Source organism: Lynx rufus, unplaced genomic scaffold (assembly GCF_022079265.1).
Source record: "Lynx rufus isolate CCGP_SWC_20201006 ecotype Redwood Valley unplaced genomic scaffold, mLynRuf1.p SCAF_16, whole genome shotgun sequence".
Lineage (NCBI taxonomy): Eukaryota > Metazoa > Chordata > Mammalia > Carnivora > Felidae > Lynx > Lynx rufus.
Window position 1 is genome coordinate 38,577,837 of NW_025814830.1, and position 22,177 is coordinate 38,600,013.

General features: G+C 35.9%; 1 protein-coding gene across 1 annotated transcript in view; it reads right to left on the reverse strand.

The window, feature by feature from the left end:
* Positions 1-19,232, reverse strand: part of TERB1 (telomere repeat binding bouquet formation protein 1) — a 40,505-nt gene extending 21,273 nt beyond the window's left edge. Inside the window, exons 1-7 of the mRNA XM_047079307.1 lie at positions 19,202-19,232; positions 11,403-11,513; positions 11,090-11,218; positions 8,820-8,951; positions 7,705-7,765; positions 7,499-7,614; positions 7,277-7,399 (exon numbers count right to left, since the gene is read on the reverse strand). Of these exons, the coding sequence (XP_046935263.1) occupies positions 7,277-7,399; positions 7,499-7,614; positions 7,705-7,765; positions 8,820-8,951; positions 11,090-11,218; positions 11,403-11,513; positions 19,202-19,232 (703 nt within the window). The remainder of the gene's footprint in view (positions 1-7,276; positions 7,400-7,498; positions 7,615-7,704; positions 7,766-8,819; positions 8,952-11,089; positions 11,219-11,402; positions 11,514-19,201) is intronic.
* Between the last annotated feature and the right edge of the window lie 2,945 nt (positions 19,233-22,177).

Genomic DNA, 22,177 nt, shown 5'->3' on the forward strand with positions numbered 1-22,177 from the left:
TTAAAGAATGAAAAAATCTAACCTTTACCTTTAATCATAAAATAGGTCATTTACTTAAGTAAGAAATGCACTTTCACATGGAACAACTACACACACAGTACAGTGTTTCTCATGTGTTAGATATCTTTCTTATTTAGCAAGAACTGGTATATCTTGCAAGAATGGCATTAGTAAACTCAAGTCCTTCAATAGAGCTATGAAGAATAGATTAATTCATTTAGTGTGATATTGCAATTAGCAAGCTGCCTATTTTCTGAATTCCAACTTAACTCATTCCTTAGATTGCTTGAATCTACAAAGGGCAAAGTAATTTTTTTTAATTTTTTTTTCAACGTTTATTTATTTTTGGGACAGAGAGAGACAGAGCATGAACGGGGGAGGGGCAGACAGAGAGGGAGACACAGAATCGGAAACAGGCTCCAGGCTCCGAGCCATCAGCCCAGAGCCTGACGCGGGGCTGGAACTCCCGGACCGCGAGATCGTGACCTGGCTGAAGTCGGACGCTTAACCGACTGCGCCACCCAGGCGCCCCCAAAGTAATTTAACTATTCCAAAAGAACACATATTTTATCCATCTTATTTAAGCCTAATTGTTTTAGTTCTTAGAACATAAAATTATAACATATTATTGAGAGTCATAACAACTATTCCAAAGACTCAGTGAAAAATACATTTTTTAAAAGTCGAAGTGTCTTGTTCCCCCTTTGAAAATGATTCTGATGGGAAAGTATCCCATGGGTCTGTGTATTCAACAGTCTCTACAGCCCCTATCCCAGCAGTGGGCTTATAACAAATGGATACATGGATTAATGATTATAATTCTGCCACGAACCTTCTTCCCAGTATACCCTAGTACTACAAATTGAGCCAAGATGATTTAAACAAAAAAATTACTTTTTGTATTGTTCAACAAAACACAAAGATCTTAATCTGAAAAAACATCATGGTCAGAATTTTCTACATTTGGGAAAGGAACTGTTAGGAAATGTTATCAAAGGATAAGCAAACATTTTCGATATTATGGAGACTCCAAAACAGGTTTCTTTATTGCAAAATATTTTCATTAAAAAAAATTCTTGAAAAAAGAAGTATTTTTATTTTTATATTTATTTGTTTTATGGGGGGAGAAGGAGAGAGAATGCATGCATGAACAGGGAAGAGGCGGGGGGGGGGGGCGGGGAAGAATCCCAAAGAGGATCTGCACCTGCAGCACAGACCTGACATGGGGCTCGAACCCACAAACTGTGAGATCATGACCTGAGCTGAAACCAAGAGCCAGACCCTTAACCAAATGAGTCACCCAAGTACCCCTAGGAAGTATTTTTAAATGCTTAAATGAAAATGGCACTGTATTACCATGATTTCTAGTTATGGCCCATGTAATAAAAATTTATAAACACAAGAACATCCTAGTCTACACTTGTATGCTGAATATTTCAAATTTCATCTTATATTTCATACCAGTTTGCTGACAGTAATGAGGTTCTAAAATTATTATTCATCCAAGTTGACTCTTAGATAAAAAGGAAATGTCAAAGCATCATGGAGAGAATCCAATTTTTGGAATTATAGAGCTAAGTTCCTTTGCATGTGAAACATGACTATTTGCTTTAAATGTGTGAATACAGAAATATACCAACAACATGTGAGAAAGTTCTAGTTGCTCCACAACCTCATCAACATTTAATATTACTAGCCTTTCCCCTTTCAGCCATTGCAGTGAGTGTGTAGTGGTATCCTTTGGGTTTTAGTTTGGATTTCTCTAATAACAATAATTCTGATTATCTTTTCAAACATGTTTTCAATGCTTATGTATAATTTAATATTCATATCTCCTTTGGTGACATATCTGACCAAATCTTGCCTCTTTTTTTTAATCATTAGGTTGTTTTTTTGTCCCACTGATTTGTAAGAATTCTCTATATATCTTAGGTGTAAGTTCTTTACCAGGCGTACATTTCACAGATATTTTCTCCCAGTCTATGGCTTTCCTTTTCAGCTTTTAATTTCAGTGAAGTCCAATTTATCATTTTCTCTTTAGTGGCTCATACTTTCTGTGTTCTAAGAAAGCTTTGTCTTCTCCCAAGTTATGAAGATTTGCTCCTATGTTTTCGTCGAGAAGTTTTGAAGTTTTAGTTCTTACATTTAGGTCTATGGATCATTTCAGGTTCATTTTTGTATACAGTGTAAAATTAGGGTTGAGATTCATATTTTGTGTATGGATATCCACTCTTTCCAGCACCATTTGTTGAAAAGATTATCTTTTCCCACATGGAATTATTATGGCACCTTTGTAGAAAATCAACGACTATCCATGTATGGGTCTATATATGGGCTATTTTGCTGCATTGACCTAATATGTCTACACTTACATCAATGCCACACTTTCTTGATTACTGTATAATAAGTATTGAAATCAAGTTATATAAATCCCATAATTTTGACCTGTTTCAAAAAGTTTCGACTATCCTGGCCCTTTTGCATTTCCATGTAAATTTTAGAATCAGCTTGTCCGCCAATTTCTACAGCAATGCCTGCTGGTATTTTGATGGGGAATGTCTTGAATCAAGAAATGAAATTCAGAAGTGACATTCCAATAATACTGAGCATTACAATCCATGAGTGTAGGGTATCTCCCATTAACCTAGGTTTTCTTTATCTCAGCAAAGTTTCATATTTTTAAGCATATAGACATTGCACAGATTTCATTAAATTTATCCCTAGTTTTGTTTTGTTTTGTTTTTTTTTTTAAGTAGGCTTCACACCCAGCATGGAGTCCAATTTCAGGCTCGAACTCACAACGCTGAGATCAAGCCCTGAGCTAAGATCAAGACTCAGACGCTCAACTGACTGAGCCACCTTGCTACTATTTAGAAATACAGTTTATTTCTGTATGTGACCTTGGATCCTACAACCATGCTAAAATCATTTATTCATTCCTACAACTTTATTTTCGATTCTTCAGACAATCGTGTCAGCTATGAATAAACACTGTATTTTCTTCTTCCTTTTCAATCTCTATGCGTTTTTACTTTCCTGCCTTATTTCACTGGCTGAAATACCCAGGAAAATCTTAAAGTAATGAGAGTGGCTATCATTTTTTTTCCAATCTTGGCAGAGTGGGGAAGGAGGAGGGGATTAAGTTTTTCACCATTAAATACGCTAGCTGTAGTGTTTTGTAGAGGCCCTTTATGACATTGAGAAGTTCTGTCTATTCCTAGTTTACCAAAAGTTTTTGTCATAAATACATACTGAACTATGTAAAAGCTTTTCTTATATCTTTTTAGATCATCATATAGTTTTTCTTTTCTGTCATAGCCTGTGAAAATGGTGAATTTTCCAATGTTGAACCAATCTTGCATTCCTAGGATAAATGCCACTTGGTCATAATATATTACCTTTTCTATATATTACTGGATTTAATATTTTTTATGTTAAAAGAATGTTTATTTATTTATTGAGAAAGACAGAGTGGTGGAGGGGCAGAGAGGGAGAGAGAGAAATCCCAAGCAGATTCTGCACTGCCAGTAAAGAGCATGATGCAGGACTTGACCTCACAAACCGTGAGATCACGACCTGAGCCAAAATCAAGAGGATGCTTAACCAACTGAGCTAACCAGGCACCCCAATGTTTTTTTAATTTTTTTATTTAAAAAATTATTTATTTATTAAATTTACATCCAAGTTAGTTAGCAGATAGTGCAACAGTGATTTCAGGAGTAGATTCCTTAATGCCCCTTACCCATTTGGCCCATCTCCCCCTCCCACAACCCCTCTGGTAACTCTGTTTGTTCTCCATATTTAAGAGTCACTTAGGCTTCATCCCCCCTCCCTGTTTTTATATTATTTTTGCTTCCCTTCCCCTATGTTCATCGGTTTTGTACCTTAAATTCCTCATATGAGTGAAGTCATATATTTGTCTTTCTCTGACTAATTTCGCTTAGCATAATACCCTCTAGTTCCATCCACGTAGGTGCAAATGGCAAGATTTCATTCATTTTGATTGCTGAGTAATACTCCATTGTATATATATACCACATCTTTTTTATCCATGTGTCCATCAATGGACATTTGAGCTCTTTCCATACTTTGGCTATTGTTGATAATGCTGCTATCAACATTGGGGTACATGTGCCCCTCCGAAAGAGCATACCTGTGTCCCTTGGATAAATACCTAGTAGTGCAATTGCTGCATCATAGGGTAGTTCTATTCTTAATTTATGAGAGACCTCCATACCATTTTCCAGAATGGCTGCACCAGTTTGCATTCCCAACAGCTGTGCAAAAGAGATCCTCTCTCTCTGCATCCTTGCCAATATCTGTGGTTGCCTGAGTTGTTAATGTTAGCCATTCTGACAGGTGTGAGGTGGTATCTCATTGTGGTTTTGATTTGTATCTCCCTGATGATGAATGATGTTGAGCATTTTTTCATGTGTCAGTTGGCCATCTGGATGTCTTCTTTGGAGAAGTGTCTATTCATGTCTTTTGTCCATTTCTTCACTGGATTATTTGTTTTTTGGGTGTTAAGTTTGGTAAGTTCTTTATAGATTTTGGACACTAACCCTTTATCTGATATGTCATTTGCAAATATCTTCTCCCATTCTGTTGGTTGCCTTTTAGTTTTGCTGATTGTTCCCTTCACTGTGCAGAAGCTTGTTATTTTGATGAGGTCCCAATAGTTCATTTTTGCTTTTGTTTCCCTTACCTCTGGAGACATGTTGAGTAAGAAGTTGCTGCGGCCAAGATCAAAGAGGTTTTTGCCTGCTTTCTCCTCAAGGATTTTGATGGCTTCCTGTCTTTCATTTAGATCTTCCATCCATTTTGAGTTTATTTTTGTGTGTGGTATAACAAAGTGGTCCAGGTTCATTTTTCTGCATGTTGCTGTCCAGTTTTCGCAGCACCACTTGCTGAAGAGACTGTTTTTATTCCATTGGATATTCTTTCCTGCTTTGTCAAAGATCAGTTGGCCATACGTTTGTAGGTCCATTTCTGGGTACTCTATTCTGTTCCATTGATCTGAGTGTCTGTTTTTATGCCAGTACCATACTGTCTTGATGATTAGAGCTTTGTAATATAGCTTGAAGTCCGTAAAAAAAATTTTTTTTTAAATAAGCTCTGTGCCCATCATGGGGTTTGAACTCATGACCCCAAGATCAAGAGTCACATGCTCTACCAACAGAGCCAGCCAGGCACCACTGATTTGTTAATATTTTCTTAAGGATGTTTGCATCTATGTTCATATATAGTCTTCTTGTAATGTCTTTTTCTTTTTTAAAAAAAAGTTTGTTTATTGGGGTGCCTGGATGGCTCAGTTGGTTAAGCGTATGACTTCAGCTCAGGTCATGATCTCACAGTTCATGGGTTTGAGCCCCATGTCAGGCTCTGTGCTGACAGCTCAGGGCCTGGAGCCTGCTTCAGATTTCGTGCCTCCCTCCTCTCTCTGCCCCTCCCCCACTTGCTTTCTCTTAGTCTCTCAAAAATAAACATGTAAAAAAAATGTTTTTTAATATTTATTTATTTTGAGAGAGAGAAAGTGCACAAATGGGAAAGGGCAGAGAGAGGGGGAGAGAGAATCCCAAGCAGTCTCCTCACTGTCAGCACAGAGCCTGACAAGGAGCTTGATCCCATGAACTATGAGATCATGACCTGAGCCAAAAACAAAAGTTGGACGCTTAACTGAATGAGCCACCCAGGCACCCCTCTTGTAACGTCTTTTTCAAGCTCTAGTGTGGGAATAATTCTGGCCTTTTAAAATGTGTTGGGAGGTATATTTTGTACTTCCATTTCCTGGCAATTAATGTAGATTTTTTTTTTTCTCTAAATGTTTGGTATAATTCGCCAGTGAAGCCATCAGGGCCTGGAAATTCCTGTTTTAGGTTTTAAACTACATATTCAACTTCTTTAATACATATAATAATATTCAAATTATCTATTCTTTTTCATTTTAGAGAGACAGTGCATGCACATGAGCAGGGAAGAGGGGCAGAGAGAGAATCTTAAGCAGGCTCCCAGGCTCAGCAGAGAGCCCAACACAGGGCTCAAACTCCAGACCCTGAGATCATGACCTGAGCCAAAATTAAGAGACAGACACTCAACTGACTGAGCCGCCCAGGTCCCCTTGGAAGGTATCTATTTCTTCTGAGTTGGTGTTTTTCAAAGAATTTGTCTAGTTCCTGTTGCTTGTCAAATTTAGTAGCATAAAGTTGTTTCTATTATTCCTTTATTATCCTAATACCTGTTAAGATCTAGAGTGATGTCACTTCTTATTCATGATATTAGTAATTTGGGCCTTCTTTTTTTATTTTGTAGTTAGTCTGGCTAAAGGATCCGTTTATTGATCTTTTTAAAGAATCAGCTTTTGGCTTCACTGATTTTCCCCTGCTGTGTTATTTTTCTATTTCATTGGTTTCTGATATTCTCTTTATTATTTCTTCTTTGAGTTAAACTTGGTTTATTTTCTAGTTTCTTAGGTGGAAACAAATATAAATTGATTTGAGACCTTTCTTCTTTCCTTATGCAAACTATAGTGCGAAAAATTTCCTTCCAAACACTGCTTTTGCAGCAACCCAGTTTTTTTTTTAAGTTTATTTATTTATTTTTGAGAGAGAGAGAGAGAAGGTGCACGAGCATGAGTGGGGGAGAGGCAGAGACAGAGGGAGAGAATCCCAAGGAGGATCCATACTAGTGGGGATCAAATTCATGAACCATAAGATCATGACCTAAGCTGAAATCAAGAGTTGGCACTTAACCGACTCAGCCACCCAGGTGCCCCACAGCAACCCAGTTTTTTCATGTTGTGTTTTCATTATCATTCAGTTAAAAACATTTCTAATTTCTTTATCATTTATTTTTTTCTACTCATGGTTTTGTGGTTATTCTTGTTTTTGGTCTTTGTTTTAGCATGGACTTGTTTACTTTTCAGATATTTGGGACTTTTCTAGATGTTTGATTTTTATTCATTTATAATTTAATTCTATTTAGTCAGAGAACACCCTCTGTCGGGTTTTAGTTTTGCTGTCTAGTTGTTCTGTTTTATGAGGCTATCTGGGGAGATTCAAAACTATGCTGCTACCTCCAGTTTCCCAGTCATCTTCCTAACAATGTCTCCTTTCAAGATTTTCCCATCTGCAGTAGTCTAAATGCATTCAAAATGACCCAACTTACTATAATAAAATTATTCCATTAATTCAATTAATTCAATAATTAACTCAATAGGTTTCTGTTATGCTTTGAAATATGTTTCTTCAAGTGTAACTAGACATTAATGAATACTTACTGTTATTTGCAAGAGTAAGCCCAATAAATGAGCAAACAGGGCGAATTACCTCAGGTGTGATGCAATTTATTAGCCAGTCATTAGCATGTGGAAAAAGTGAACAGCAAAGCATCTGATTTTCATCTGAAAGAAGACAAAGTCACTTGTGTTTTAATATATTTGGAAAACATCAGTTCATTTGTTTTTATTTTATTTTAATATTTAAATATTTGAGGTAATTACCATTTTGAGGATTGTTGACACAGACACATAAAGTACTACACACTGAAGACCATAACTGATAACTCTGGAACACATTTTTATCTGACAAATTCAACTCATATTTTGAAAGAACTGTCCTATTTGGTTAAAAAAAAAAGAAGCAAATTAATACAAATGAGTTAAAGTCTTAAGTAGTGAATAATAACAAGAAATTTATATTTGCTTACCTGAACAACTGTGTCAGAACTGTAATACAACCTGTTTCTCTCACAAGTGTTTGTCCAGTCCCTTAAAAAAACACCCATATTAGCACACAAATATGACTTTTGCTTATAAATAATTTTGTAGAGGGGCACCTGGGTGGCTCAGTCGGTTAAGCGTCCGACTTCGGCTCAGGTCATGATCTCATGGTCCGTGAGTTCGAGCCTCGTGTCGGGCTCTGTGCTGACAGCTCAGAGCCTGGAGCCTGTTTCGGATTCTGTGTCTCCCTCTCTCTCTGACCCTCCCCTGTTCATGCTCTGTCTCTCTCTGTCTCAAAAATAAATAAACGTTAAAAAAAATTTTTTTTTTTAATTTTTGTAGAAATGAAAAACATTTAAGTAATATTTCTAATAAATAACTTTTAATCACTTTAAAGTAGTACTAAGTATAACAGAGAATTACAGTAGATAAAAATCTGTAATCACAATTATTATGGAAAATACATTACCTATGCTTATAGAATGACAGCATTCAAATTTCCTCCAAAAATGAAACAAAATTTTAGCCATAAGCTACATGAAATTTTAGGCCACTGTTGGCTGATACAGTAAACACTGTAACTAAATGACTAATTCAGTGGAAAATCAATCAAACTAATCATCAAATGTCTTTTGCTTTTAAAGCTGTTCTTTTTTTAATGTTATTTAAGTAACACAAATCACTTTACTATTTATTAAAATTAATAAATATCAAACAATATATGCTATTCTCTTTTCTTTAAAGCTAGTAGTTCTCAGGGGCACCTGGGTGGTTCAGTCAGTTGAGTGTCTGACTTTGGCTCAGGTCATGATTTCTCAGTCCGTGAGTTCGGGCCCCGTGTCGGGCTCTGTGCTGACAGCTCAGAGCCCAGAGCCTGCTTTGGATTTTGTCTTCCTCTCTCTCTGCCCTTCCCCTGCTCACACTCTGTTCTTTCTGTCTCTTAAAAATAAATAAACGTTAAAAAAATTAAAAATAAATAAATAAATAAAGCTAGTAGTTCTCAGAAGTTAGTGAGATTTTTTAAAAAATACTGATATAAAAGGAACAGCTATTTCAATTTATTATTTTTAAATGTTTCTGCAACATACAAGAATGTACTTACTATTATTTGAAACCAGCACCAATATGACATAGACAGACATTCTTTTCAAATTTGTGTTTGAATCATTATTAGATAAGAACCAAGTTAAGTCTTCAAACAATTCGGAAGTGCACAAAGTCTGCTGACAGTAAACTGAAAAATAAAAAAAATATAATTTCAATTTCTATGCATTAGCACAAGTTTTAAAGTATGCTAAACAAAATGTAAAGTTGTCGACTGGGTGGCTCAGTCGGTTGAGCGTCTGACTTCAGCTCAGGTCGTGATCTCACAGCTCATGGGTTCGAGCCCTGTGTCGGGCTCTGTGCTGAGAGCTCAGAGCCTGGAGCCTGCTTCAGATTCTGTGTCTCCCTCTCTCTCCTCCCCTAACCCATTCACATTCTGTCTCTTGCAAAAATAAATAAATCATTAAAAAAAATTTTTTTTAAAAAGCAATATCTTAATCAGAAGTATACTTGATTGAGGTGCTACAACATGTGCACAGTCCCTTAGAATTTCTAATAAAAACCTAACTAAAAAAAAATTAAAACATAAAAAAAATTTAAGATGAGTAAGTAACAAAACATAGCAAGAGAAAACTTTTAGAAAATTCATAAACCTGCTTTAGAAAATAGAGACAAATGATACTTGTGCTATTAAGGACTTTCTAAAAATAAAAGTATCTTTCCAAAAAGCAAACATGATACCTGACAGTAGGTGTGTGTATATGTGTATGCGTGTGTGTGCGTTATAATAATGCAATAAACAGAATTTTCAAAAAATAATTTGAGGGGTGCCTGGGTGGCTCAGTCAGTTAAGCATCCGACTTTGGCTCAGGTCATGAACTCATGGTTCGTGGGTTTGAGTCCCGCGTTGGGCTCTGTGCTGACAGTGTGGTGCCTGGAGCCTGCCTCAGATTCTGAGTCTCCCTCTCTCTCTTCCCTCCCCCGCTCATGCTCTCTCTCTCTCTCAAAAATAAATAAACATTAAAAAAATTTTGTTTGAATAATAATTTGAGGGGGCACCTGGCTGGCTCAGTCTGAAGAGCATGTGATCCTTGATCTTGGGGTTGTGAGTTTGAGGGTGTATAAATTATTAAAAAAATAAACTTTAAAAAAATAAAATCTTTAAAAAGGTAATAATTTGAACACAGAGGTATAATTAGTATTTGATCCAGTATTTAGAACCAGCTATTGGACATTCTCTCAAAGGCAAAGACAATGTCTTATTTATCCCAATGACTAGCACATAGCTTGGTTCTTACCAAATGATGAAGAAATATTTAATGGATGAAAATTTAAGGATAGAAAGCTGTTTGACAAACTAAAACTTTAGATTCAACTTCATCTTGGCTATACTACAGAAAAATGTTTTGACCAACATGAATTTCTATACCCAGAGGATATTTTTCTATACACAAGATGTTGTAGGTTATCTTCGTCTTTTGATTCAGGTACTTAGATATATAATGAACTTAATAGAAAAATCAAAGATACATATATGCATATGCAAATTCATGAAGTACAAATAGTATCTTAAATCAATGTGAAAAAGATCTTTTTTTTTTTTTTTTTTAAATTTTTTTTTCAACGTCCATTCACCTTTGGGACAGAGAGAGACAGAGCATGAACGAGGGAGGGGCAGAGAGAGAGAGGGAGACACAGAATGGGAAACAGGCTCCAGGCTCCGAGCCATCAGCCCAGAGCCCGACGCGGGGCTCGAACTCCCGGACCGCGAGATCGTGACCTGGCTGAAGTCGGCCGCTCAACCGACTGCGCCACCCAGGCGCCCCGAAAAAGATCTTTTTTTAATGTTTATTTATTTTTTGAGAGAGAGACAGACAGAGCATGAGTGGGGGAGGGGCAGAGAGACAGAAAGAGAGAGAGAAACAATCTGAAGCAGTCTCCAGGATCTGAGCTGTCAGCACAGAGCCCGACATGGGGCTTGAACTCATGAACCGCAAGATCATGACCTGAGCTAAAGTCAGACACTTAACCGACTGAGCCACCCAGATACCCCGAAGTTTCTTTATTTAAAGAGAGACAGAGAGAAAGAATGCATGTGGGGGAGGGGACAGAGAGAGGGAGAGAGAGAGAATCCCAAGGAGACTCCACACTGTCAGTGCAGAGCCCAATGCAGGACTCAAACTCAGGAACTAGGAGATCATGACCTGAGCCAAAGTTGGATGCTTAACCAACTGAACCACCCAGGCACCCCTAAAATTACTTTTTAGTAGTCTGTTAAAATATAACACGATGCTTGAAGGATAATGAAAAAAAGTTTTCATATTTTACCATTTTGTTCTGCAACAGCTCCTAATGTATATAAGGCTGCTTCTTTTACCATGCTATGTTCACTTGACTTTGCAAGATTTCTTACAAACATCAAACCACCAATTTCTCGAAAGTAAACACCTGCATTACCTACAAGAGGTGCAGACAAAACAGAACATAAATGATACTATGATTCTTTTAAGGAGAAAATAAATCACATGAATATAGTAACATAACAAGTAGAGTGAGTTGAAGAAAAAGAGCTATGCATATTTCATATTTCAAAATACTAAAGAACTACAATCACAGATAAAAATTCACTATCACATCTTACTGTTTTGTTGACAAATTGAATGAATAGTGACCAAAGCTTCTTTTTGTGAAAAAGGGTTGTCCATTTGATACTTCAGACACTCCAATAGTAAGTTCAGATCAGTCTTCATTTCTAAAGAACAAAAATTTCACTTTTTTAAACCAAGTGTTATCTTTCAAAAACTAACCATTTAAATTTCACTTTTTAAATTTCACTTTTTAAATACATATATTTATCATGTCTGTTTTCAAGATAATGAGTACATATTCCTTTTATAATCTATCCAACAGTAAAGATAAAAAAAAAAAAAGAAAGAAAGATGTTGCTTAAATAAAAGAACTTGAAATGAACTTCTTGTAATTATTTGATTTTCCCCTCACATGAAATATAAGAATAGAAAATCCATGGGGTGCTTGGGTGGCTCAGTCAGTTAAGCATCCAACTTCAGCTCAGGTTGTGATCTTGCAGTTTGTGAGTTCAAGCCCCACGTCAGGCTCTGTGCTGACAGCTCAGAGCCCAGAGCCTGCTCCGGATTCTGTGTCTCCCTCTCTCTCTCTCTCAAAAACAAATAAAACATTAAAAAAATTTTTTTGAAGAACAGAAAATCCAAATGCAGTATTATTCTCTTTAAATAAAGCTACACTGGTTTAAATATCTGCCATTTAGAAATAAAGTGAATGAAAATGAAAATACAACATATTAGAATTTGTGGGATGCTACCAACAGTATTTGAGAGGAAATTTACAACACTAAATGTTTATATTATAAAAGAAGAAAGGTCTCAAATTAATGACCTCAGCTTCAACCTTAAGAAACTATAAAAACAGTAAATTAAACCCAAAGTAAGTAGAAGGAAGGTAATAAAGATCAAAGCTAAAATCGATACTGAAAGCAGGAAAACAATACAACTGGTTTTTGAGAAGATCAATAAAACTGATAAACCTCTAGACAAACTGATCAGGAGAAAGGAGCAAAGACACAAACTACAAATATCAGAATGAGAGATAAGGCACCATCATAGATTCTATAAATATTCAAAAGATAATGTTATGTGCAACTTCATATCTATAGATTCAATGGCTGAATGGTGAAGTGGACAAGTGAAATTAACAAATTGCTTTGAAGACACAAATTATCTCACCCAAGAAGAAACAGACAACCTAAATAGTACTACATCTATAAAAGAAATTGAAATCGTAGTTTAAAAACCTTCCTGTGAAGAAACCTCCAAGTTCAGATGGCTTCATTTGTAAACTCTCCCAAATGTTTAAGGAAGAAGTAATATCAACTCTACACAAACTTTCCCCAAAAGTTTGGAGAGAAGGCACACTTCCCAACTTGCTCTATGAGGTTAGCCTTATCCTTATACCGAAACCAAAGCCATTAGAAAGGAAAAAAAAGAAAACTACAGACCAATATCCTTCATGAACATTCATGTAAAAAGTCTAAACAATTTTAGCAAACCGAATCTAACAACATATTAAATAATAATACATCATGAACAAGTGGGTTTATCCTAAGAATGCATAGTTGGTTAAGATTTGAAAAATCAATTGATGTAATGTGATAAACTAACATGGAAAGCCATATGATCACCTCAATAGATGCAGAAAAAGCATTTGATAAAATCCAACATTCATTTCTAGTTAAAAAAAATTTCAGCAAACTTGGAATAGAAGAAAAACTCCTCAACCTGAAAAAGTATATCCACAAAAACAAAACAAAACAAAAGCCCTATAGTAAACATAATACTTAATAGAAAAAGACTGAATTCTTTCTCTCTAAGATCAGGAATAAGACAGAGATGTTTAACATTATACTGGGGAGTGTATCATTCTATTTAGCATTCCTCTTAATATTGTACTAGAGAACCTAGCCAGTGCCATCAAGTGAGAAAGAAATAAAAGGCATTCAAATTGGTAAGAAAGTAGTAAAACTAACTGCCTTCATGTGCAACATGATCTTCTATATAGATAACCTGATGGAATCTACAAAAAAGCTACTAGACTAATAATGGAGTATAGTAGGATTTCAGCATATCCATTTAACATACAGAAATCAATTATATTTCTATGTCCCTGTGGTAAAGTAATTGGAAATTGGTGTTTAAAAACAATGCCATTTATAATAGTATCAAAAATATGAAATAATTAGAGATATACCTAACAAAAGATGTAAACAACATGTATACTAAAACCTCAAAAATATTGCTGAGAATTATTAAACAAGACTGAAATAAAGGGAGTGAAACACCTTTTTCATGGACTGGAGGACTAAATATTAAGATGTCAATTCCCCCAAATTGATCTATAGATTCAATTTAATCCCAACAGACTTTTTAAAAATATGAATTGACAAGATGAACCCAAAATTCATATGGAAATGCAAGGGACCTATTAGCCAAACAATTCTGAAAAAGAAGAATAAAGCTTGAAGACTAAAACTACCTGATTTCAAGACTTCTTATAAAGCTACAGTAATCAAAAGAGTATAGTATTGCATTAGCATACACAAATAGATCAATAAACTAGAATGCAGTCCAAAAATAAACTCATGCATATATGAATAGCTGATTTTTTACAAAGGCACAAATGCAATGCAGAGAAGAAAGGATAGCCTTTCCAACAAATGATGCTATAACAAACAGATATCTGTATTCAAAAACGTAACAAACCAAACTTGAATCAAACCATATACAAAAAGAAACTCAAAAGGGATTCAGATGTAATGTAAAATCTGGAACTATAAAACTTTTAAAAGATAACACAGGAGAAAAACTTTGCTACTTGGGCTTACATGAAAATTTCTTAGACACAGTATTATTAATACAATCTGTAGAAAAATAATGAATAAATTGTATTTCATCAAAATTTAAAACTTCATTCTCTTAGCAGTATTTTCCTTTTAAAAAAAATTAATGTATTTATTTCTGGGAGAGAGAGAGAGAGAGAGAGAGAGAGAGACAGAGCACAAGCAGGGGAGGGCCAGACAGAAAGAACACAGAAACTGAAGCAGGTTCCAGGTTCCGAGCTGTCAGCACAGAGCCCAAAGCGGGCTCAAGGATGCAATATTTGGCAAGGATGCAAAAGAAGTGGAACTCTCATATATTGCTGGTGGATACATAAAATGGTACAGCCACTTTGAAAGTTCAGCAGTTTCATAAATTGTTAAACATACACCTACCATTTGATCCAGCCATTTCACTCCTAAGAATTTACCCAAAAGGAAAGCAGGTTATGTGTCCATACAAAGACTTGTACACAAATGTTCATGGCAGCATTGTATGTAATAGCCAAAAACTGAAAACAACTGAAATGTCCATCAACAGATGAATGGATAAACAAATGACCATAAAATGGAATACTACTTAGCAATAAAAAGGAATTAACTATTGATATACACAACAACATGGATGAACCTCAAAATAATTACGCTGAGGGAAAGAAACCACACACAAAGAATATGTACTGTATTATTCCATGTACTGAAAAAAAAATTAAACTACTCTATAGTAACAGAAGGCAGATCAGTGGTCGTTTGGGGAAAGTGGGTCAAGGAAGGGACGAAAAGAAGTATTATAAAGGTGCATGAGGCTATATTCCCTATCCTGATTGTTGCTACTGTTTGCATGGATGTGTGTGTGTGTGTGTGTGTGTGTGTGTGTGTGTGTGTGTGTGTGTGACTTATCAAAATATAAACTTGAAATATTTATTTGCAACTAAAAATGAAAGATAATCATTTTCCCATAAAATTTTTTACCATACCCTTTAAACAATTTCTTCTCTTGGTTTTAAGGATTTTAAGTTGTATGTAGATTTTGACATAATGCTTGAATTAACATTTAAAGTTCTCAAAGATAGGGGCACCTGGGTGGCTCAAGTTGGTTAAGTGTCCAACTTTGGCTCAGGTCACGATCTCACGGTTCATGGGTTCAAGCCCCGGGTCGGACTCTGTGCTGACAGCTCAGAACCTAGAGCCTGCTTCAGATTCTGTCTCCCTCTCTCTTTGCCCCTCCCCCGCTCATGCTCGCTCACGTGCTCTCTAAGTAAAATAAAAACATTAAATAAAATTTTAATAGAAAATTTTTTTTCAAAAAAAAATAAAGCTTTCAAAGATAAAGAATGAAGACAGGACATAAAAGTACAGAGGAACACACTAAAAGAAACTTAGATTTATTGTCAATATTTAGTCTTCCTCTTAAAGGAAATTCAACTGACAATTTGGTGTAATGAAATAATTCATGACCCAATTTGTTAGTGAAAAACCATAATACAAAGGTTATCACTAAGTTGTCTTGAAGCAACAGCAATCATTTATTGATCTTATTCTACATTAATAGAAACTGTAAAAAGGTTAGTTTGCCTGTATGGGTTATCAATAAACCTCTCATCAGCAACAACACGCCAAACAGGATTTTTGATGGAGCATAGTGATTTTCAATTCTAGGCACAACTGAAGAAAACAAGACACTTCTTTATGTATTCCTCTATTCTCTCCTATACTCCCCTCTCATATTTTGATACTTTCAATTATAATCCCTCCCTTCCCAAAGCACCTAATGACATCTACAACTCAAGTTTTATCTTCCCCAGGCTATGAAACCTAGTTTCTTCAATAATTCCTGAAGAAAATAAACAAAAACTCAAGAATATACAATACAAAAGCACAAGCAATAAAAGAAAACTGGATAAATTGGACTTAAAATGGAAATTTTTTGAGCTTCAAAAGATATCATTAAGAATGTGAAAAGATAATTCACATATAAGGAAGGGAAGAATATACCTATAAATAAGGTATCTGATAAGGGGCTTGTGTTCATAACATATAAAGAACTCTAAAACCTCAATAATAAAAAGATAATCCAATTAAAAAGCAAAGAATGGACATTTCTCCAAAAAAGATACACAAATGGTCAATTAAGTATGTGAAAAGATGCTCAACAGCATTAGTCATTGAGGAAATACAAACCAGAACCACAATTAGAAACCACTTCACATCCACTAGGATGGCTACAATCGAAAAGACAGATTATGTCAAGTGTTGACCAAGGATCTGAAGAAATTGGGGTCCTTCTACATTGCTGCAGGAATATAAAATGGTACAGCCACTTTGGCAAAAAGTCTGGCAATTCCTCAAAAGGCTAAACATAAATTTACCATAGACTCAGCAATTCTACTACCAAATATATACCCAAGAGAAATGAAAACCTATGGCACACAAAAACTTACACATGAACATTCATAGCAGCATTACTTGTAACTGCCAAACAGTGGAAACCCAAATTTCCCCCAACTCTTAAATGGATAAACAAAATATGATATATCCATTCAATGAAATATTATTTGGCAATAAAAAGGAATGAAGATACTGGTACAACTTGAATAATTCTTGAAAATATTACACTAAGGGGCACCTGGGTGGCTCAGTCGGTTGGGCAAAAAAACACTAAATTTTAGCTCAGATCATGATCTCAAGGTTCATGAGATCAAGCCCAACATCAGGCTCTATGAGCCAGCTTGGAATTCTCTCTCCCTCTCTCTCTGCCCCCCCCCCCCCGCACATACTCTCTCTCTCTTTCTCTCAAAATAAATAAACTTTAAAAAAAAGAAAAAAAAGAGTTAGGTATTCATAATGTCTCCAGATCCTTATTTCCCACCTAAACGTCAATATACTGCAATCTGGCTGAAATATATTAAATGTACTGTTTTTTTTTAAGTTTATCTCTTTATTTTGAGAGAGAGAGAAAGGGGGGGTACAGAAGGGGCAGAGGGGATGGGGGAGAGAGAGAATTTCAAACAGGCTCCACACTGGCAGTGCAGAGCCTGACACGGGGCTCGAACCCACGAACCGTGAGATCATGACCTGAGACAAAACCAAGAGTTGGATGCTTAACCAACTGAGCCACTCAGACACCCCTACTAAATTGACTATTAATAAAACAAATGGCCTCCTAAATACAAAATCTAGTGGACAATTCAGTCATCATCTATGGACACTTGACACTGAATAGCTCAAGCAATCTCTCTCATGAAAGTATTCTCCTAAAGCTGATTTCCAAAATTCCACATTCCTGACTCTCCATTCACCTTCCTGAAAAGTTTTTCTCACACTATAGATTTGAAGGGGTATGTGCACCCCACCAATGTTTACAGCAGCATTATCAACAATAGCTATCAAACTATGGAGAGAGCCCAAATGTCTATCAACTGATAAATGGATAAAAAAGATGTGGCATATATATAATGGAACATTACTTAACCATCAAAAAAAAAAAAGAAATCTTGTCATGTGTAACAACTTGGATGGAGCTAGACAGAATGTATTATGCTAAGTAAAATAAATCAATCAGAGAAAGACAAATACATGATTCCACTCATGTGGAATTTAAAAAGCAAAACAGATGAACATATGAGGGAGGGAGGAGAAGAAAGGGAAACACACCACAAGAGACTTAACGATAGAGAACTGAGGGTTGATGGAGGGAGTTGCATAGGAGATGGGCTGGATGCGTGATGAGGATTAAGTGGGGCACTTGTGATGAGTAATGGGTATTGTATGTAAGTAATGAATCACTGAATTCTACTTCTGAAACCAATACTGCATTGCATATTAACTAACTAAAATAGGGGTGCCTGGGTGGTTCAGTAGGTTAAGTGTCCAACTTCGGCTCAGGTCATGATCTCATGGTTCATAGGTTCGAGCCCCACGTCAGGCTCTGTGCTGACAGCTGAGAGCCTGGAACCTGCTTTGGATTCTGTGTCTCCTCCTCTCTCTGACCCTCCCCTGCTCATGCTCTATCTCTCAATAATAAATAAAAGTTAAAAAATATTTTTAAAAAATTTAATTAACTAAAATATAAAAAATTTAAAAAAAATACATAAATGTTTTGGGATGCCTGGGTGGCTCAGTCAGTTAAGCATCTGACTTCAGCTCAGGTCATGATCTCACAGTTTGTGAGTTCAAGCCCGTGTTGGGCTCTGTGCTGACAGCTCAGAGCCCTGGAGCCAGCTTCTGATTCTGTGTCTCCCTTTCTCTCTCTACTCCTTCACCTTTCACGCTCTATCTCTCTCTCTTTCTCTTTCAAAAATAAACAAACGTTAAAAAAAAAAAGAAATGTTTTTCTCAGTCTTTTTTTGAGGGCCCTCTTCCTCAGCCAAATCCTTATGTGATGGTGTCCATTAAGGAACACCATTCCCCATCCTTTTCTTTTTTAATATTTAATATTTCTGATTAACCTCCTCCATGTCCATGGATTTAATTTCCATCTTTCAAAGGACAACTCTAAAATCTATACCTCCATGCATACTGTCATGGTGGTTCTCTCAGATTCCCAGTATTCTTGTCTATGTCTCTATTAAAATGGCTATCGGGGCGCCTGGGTGGCGCAGTCGGTTAAGCGTCCGACTTCAGCCAGGTCACGATCTCGTGCTCTGTGAGTTCGAGCCCCGCGTCAGGCTCTGGGCTGATGGCTCGGAGCCTGGAGCCTGTTTCCAATTCTGTGTCTCCCTCTCTCTCTGCCCCTCCCCCGTTCATGCTCTGTCTCTCTCTGTCCCAAAAATAAATAAAAAAACGTTGGAAAAAAATAAAATAAAATAAAATAAAATGGCTATCATATGGTATTCTAATTATCAGCATGCCTTTTCCCATCAGAATGTCAGTGTCCTGAAATCAGTGTGACATGCAGGGTAGATGCACAATAAATATGCATGTAAATTGTTGAATGCCTCTTTCATTTCCTGGATCCTGTGAGATAATCTGCAATATATCCTACAAATAGATTATAAAATTAATTCCAGATATATAATCCATTAATTTCTCACCTTGTATCTTCTTTGTGTCTTCACTTTCCATGCTTGTCTGTATTCTTTTTCCTTATATTTCATCTATAAGATAAAGATATTTTCTCAATTTAAATCAATGTTTGAGAATTCCAGAATTATAAATGCAAAAGTGTAGGGAAAAAACAATTTTCCTGAAGACAGAAGAGCAGGGACTGAATCTACAACTTATTAAATATGTGATACTGGGTGTGCTTAAGTTCCCTAAGGCTCAGTTTCCTCTTCTGTAAAATAGGAAATCCCTCCTTCATAAAGTTGTTACAAGAATTAAATTTGAAAAATACATAAATGCATATGGCATTCTCAAGTATTACAGGCCTTCAACATAGTTTATTAAGTAAATATACACATTTGGTTGACTGAATCTAAATGACCCTCTTGTGGTTCTGCTTCCTTATTTTCTTTTCTTTCCTGTAAATTTTCATCCCATCATTTCTGATTGGTCACTTCATGAATTGGAAATTTAAAACACACACACACACACACACTTTAGAACTGCATTTCTCTACACAAGCTAAGCTTAATACTAAAATTTTGTTTTTCAACAATCCATGGTTTTTTCTTTTTTTTAATTTTTTTTTCAATATATGAAATTTATTGTCAAATTGGTTTCCATACAACACCCAGTGCTCACCCCAAAAGGTGCCCTCCTCAATACCCATCACCCACCCTCCTCTCCCTCCCACCCCCCATCAACCCTGTTTGTTCTCAGAATCCATGGTTTTTTCAACATAGTATTCCACTATTAAGCTAAAATCCTTGTTTATATACCACTTGTTAGAATTTTTAAAATAACTGGGAACCCTGATATGGCATTTCACATGCTAAACTGATTTTTTAGAAAAACTATCAGAGTCCAATTAACTTCTTAAAGCAATGAATCAGGACTCACAGAACTCTAGAATTCTTTTTCATTCCAACACTACATGGTTAAAAGGAGACAGCTACTGGGGCACCTGGGTGGCTCAGTTGGTTGAGCACCCAACTTTGGCTCAGGTCATGATCTCGCAGTCAGTGAATATGAACCCCAAGTCCGGCTCTGTGCTGACAGCTCAGAGCCTGGAGCCTGCTTCAGATTCTGTGTCTCCTTCTCTCTCTCTCTGCCCCTCCCCAACTCATGCTCTCTTTCTGTCTCTCACAAATAAACATTAAAAAAAAAACAAAAACTAGGGGCGCCTGGGTGGCTCAGTCGGTTAAGCATCCGACTTCGGCTCAGGTCATGATCTCGCGGTCCGTGAGTTGGAGTCCCGCGTCAGGTTCTGTGCTGACAGCTCAGAGCCTGGAGCCTGTTTCAGATTCTGTGTCTCCCTCTCTCTGACCCTCCCCCGTTCATGCTCTGTCTCTCTCTGTCTCAAAAATAAATAAATGTTAAAAAAAAAAATTTTTTTTAAAGAAAATGTAGATTTAAAAAAAAACAACAAAAAAAAACTAAAAATAAGAGATAGCTACTATCCTTTCTATTTTTTCTCACTCTCAAAATGAAAATAAAATTCCCAAATAAAAAAATTAATAATAAATGTGAGAATCTTTTATAAAATAATATATAAATGTATACCAGGTTTGCCATTTTTTTAAACCTAAATATTCCATTAAAAGAAGGATGCTTGGGTACATTACAGTATATTTACAGGATACTGTTACAAGAATACTGATGTTTACTTGAAATGTTTAATAACAAGGAAAAATGCTTATGTTACAATTAATCAACAATGGCAAGACTCAAGCTTTTATCTACAGCATGATCCCAATTATGCAGAGGAAATCATAAAATAAAACTACATGGAAAACATGTTAACACTTGTTTTAAGCTGGTGGTTCTATGGTGTCTTATCCCACTTTTTTCTATTTTTCACAATTTTTATAATAATAAAAGCTTCTAACATTCAAGTCCTATAATAGGCCAGGCTATGTTCTGTAAACCTTACAAATATTATCCTTCTAGTTTTTACAACAACCCTAAGAGGGAGTTATAAAGATGAAGACTGACAAGGAGAGGGTAAACAATTTGCCCAACTTCAAACGGCTAGTGAGTGCCAGAGCTGGAATGAGCACCAAGAAAATCTGAGGCCATGCCCTACACTCTTATCCTCTACTACACCTTCTTCCATATGTAAACATACATTACCTTTGAGAAAATGGGTTAGGATTTGGAATAGGAAGAGTAAATTAAAAAAAAAAAAAAAACAAAAAAAATGGACTATGGACTACATGTATCACATGTGGAGGTTTTTTTTGCTTTGTGAAGGAGTATAAGGACTATTTCTTTAGTTTTAATTAGTCAACCTATTCTGCCTTTAAATATAATTTTATTTTTACAAAGCTTTAAAAACTAAATGTATTGAAATTGAAACTGACAGAACACATTACCTTCTATTCCCCTTTGTCTTTCTTATACTGTTTTCTAATAAATGACACAATAAAATGGAACTTTCCAGGGGCTCCTGGGTGGCTCAGTTGGTTAAGCATCCCACTTCAGTCATGATCTCATGGCTCATGAGTTCGAGACCCACATTGAGGCCTGTGCTGACAGCTTGGAGCCTGGAGCCTCCTTCAGATTCTGTGTCTACCTCTCTCTCTCTGTCTCCCCATTTCCTGCTCGTGCTCTGTCTGTCTCTCTCTCAAAAAAAAAAAAAAAAAAATTAAAAAATTTTTTGAAAAAAAAAATTAAAGTTTTCCAAGTACGTAGTAGCATTAATACAAGTCATTTATTTACTACCTACGTGCTTAGAAACATCAACAGCAAAGGGCAAGTTATAACTTTAAAGGGATAATTATAAAACTATATTTTAAATTATGAAATATAGACTATTCCCCAAAACAAAAGCATCTGTTCAATAAAACAGTGTTTTCAGGAATTTAGTGAAGATGCAAATTGTGAGAAGCAAGATTGCAAAATTATTTGCTGTATTCTCACAAGGGGAAAAAAAGGATTTTTCCAGGTAACAGAAGAAACTATTC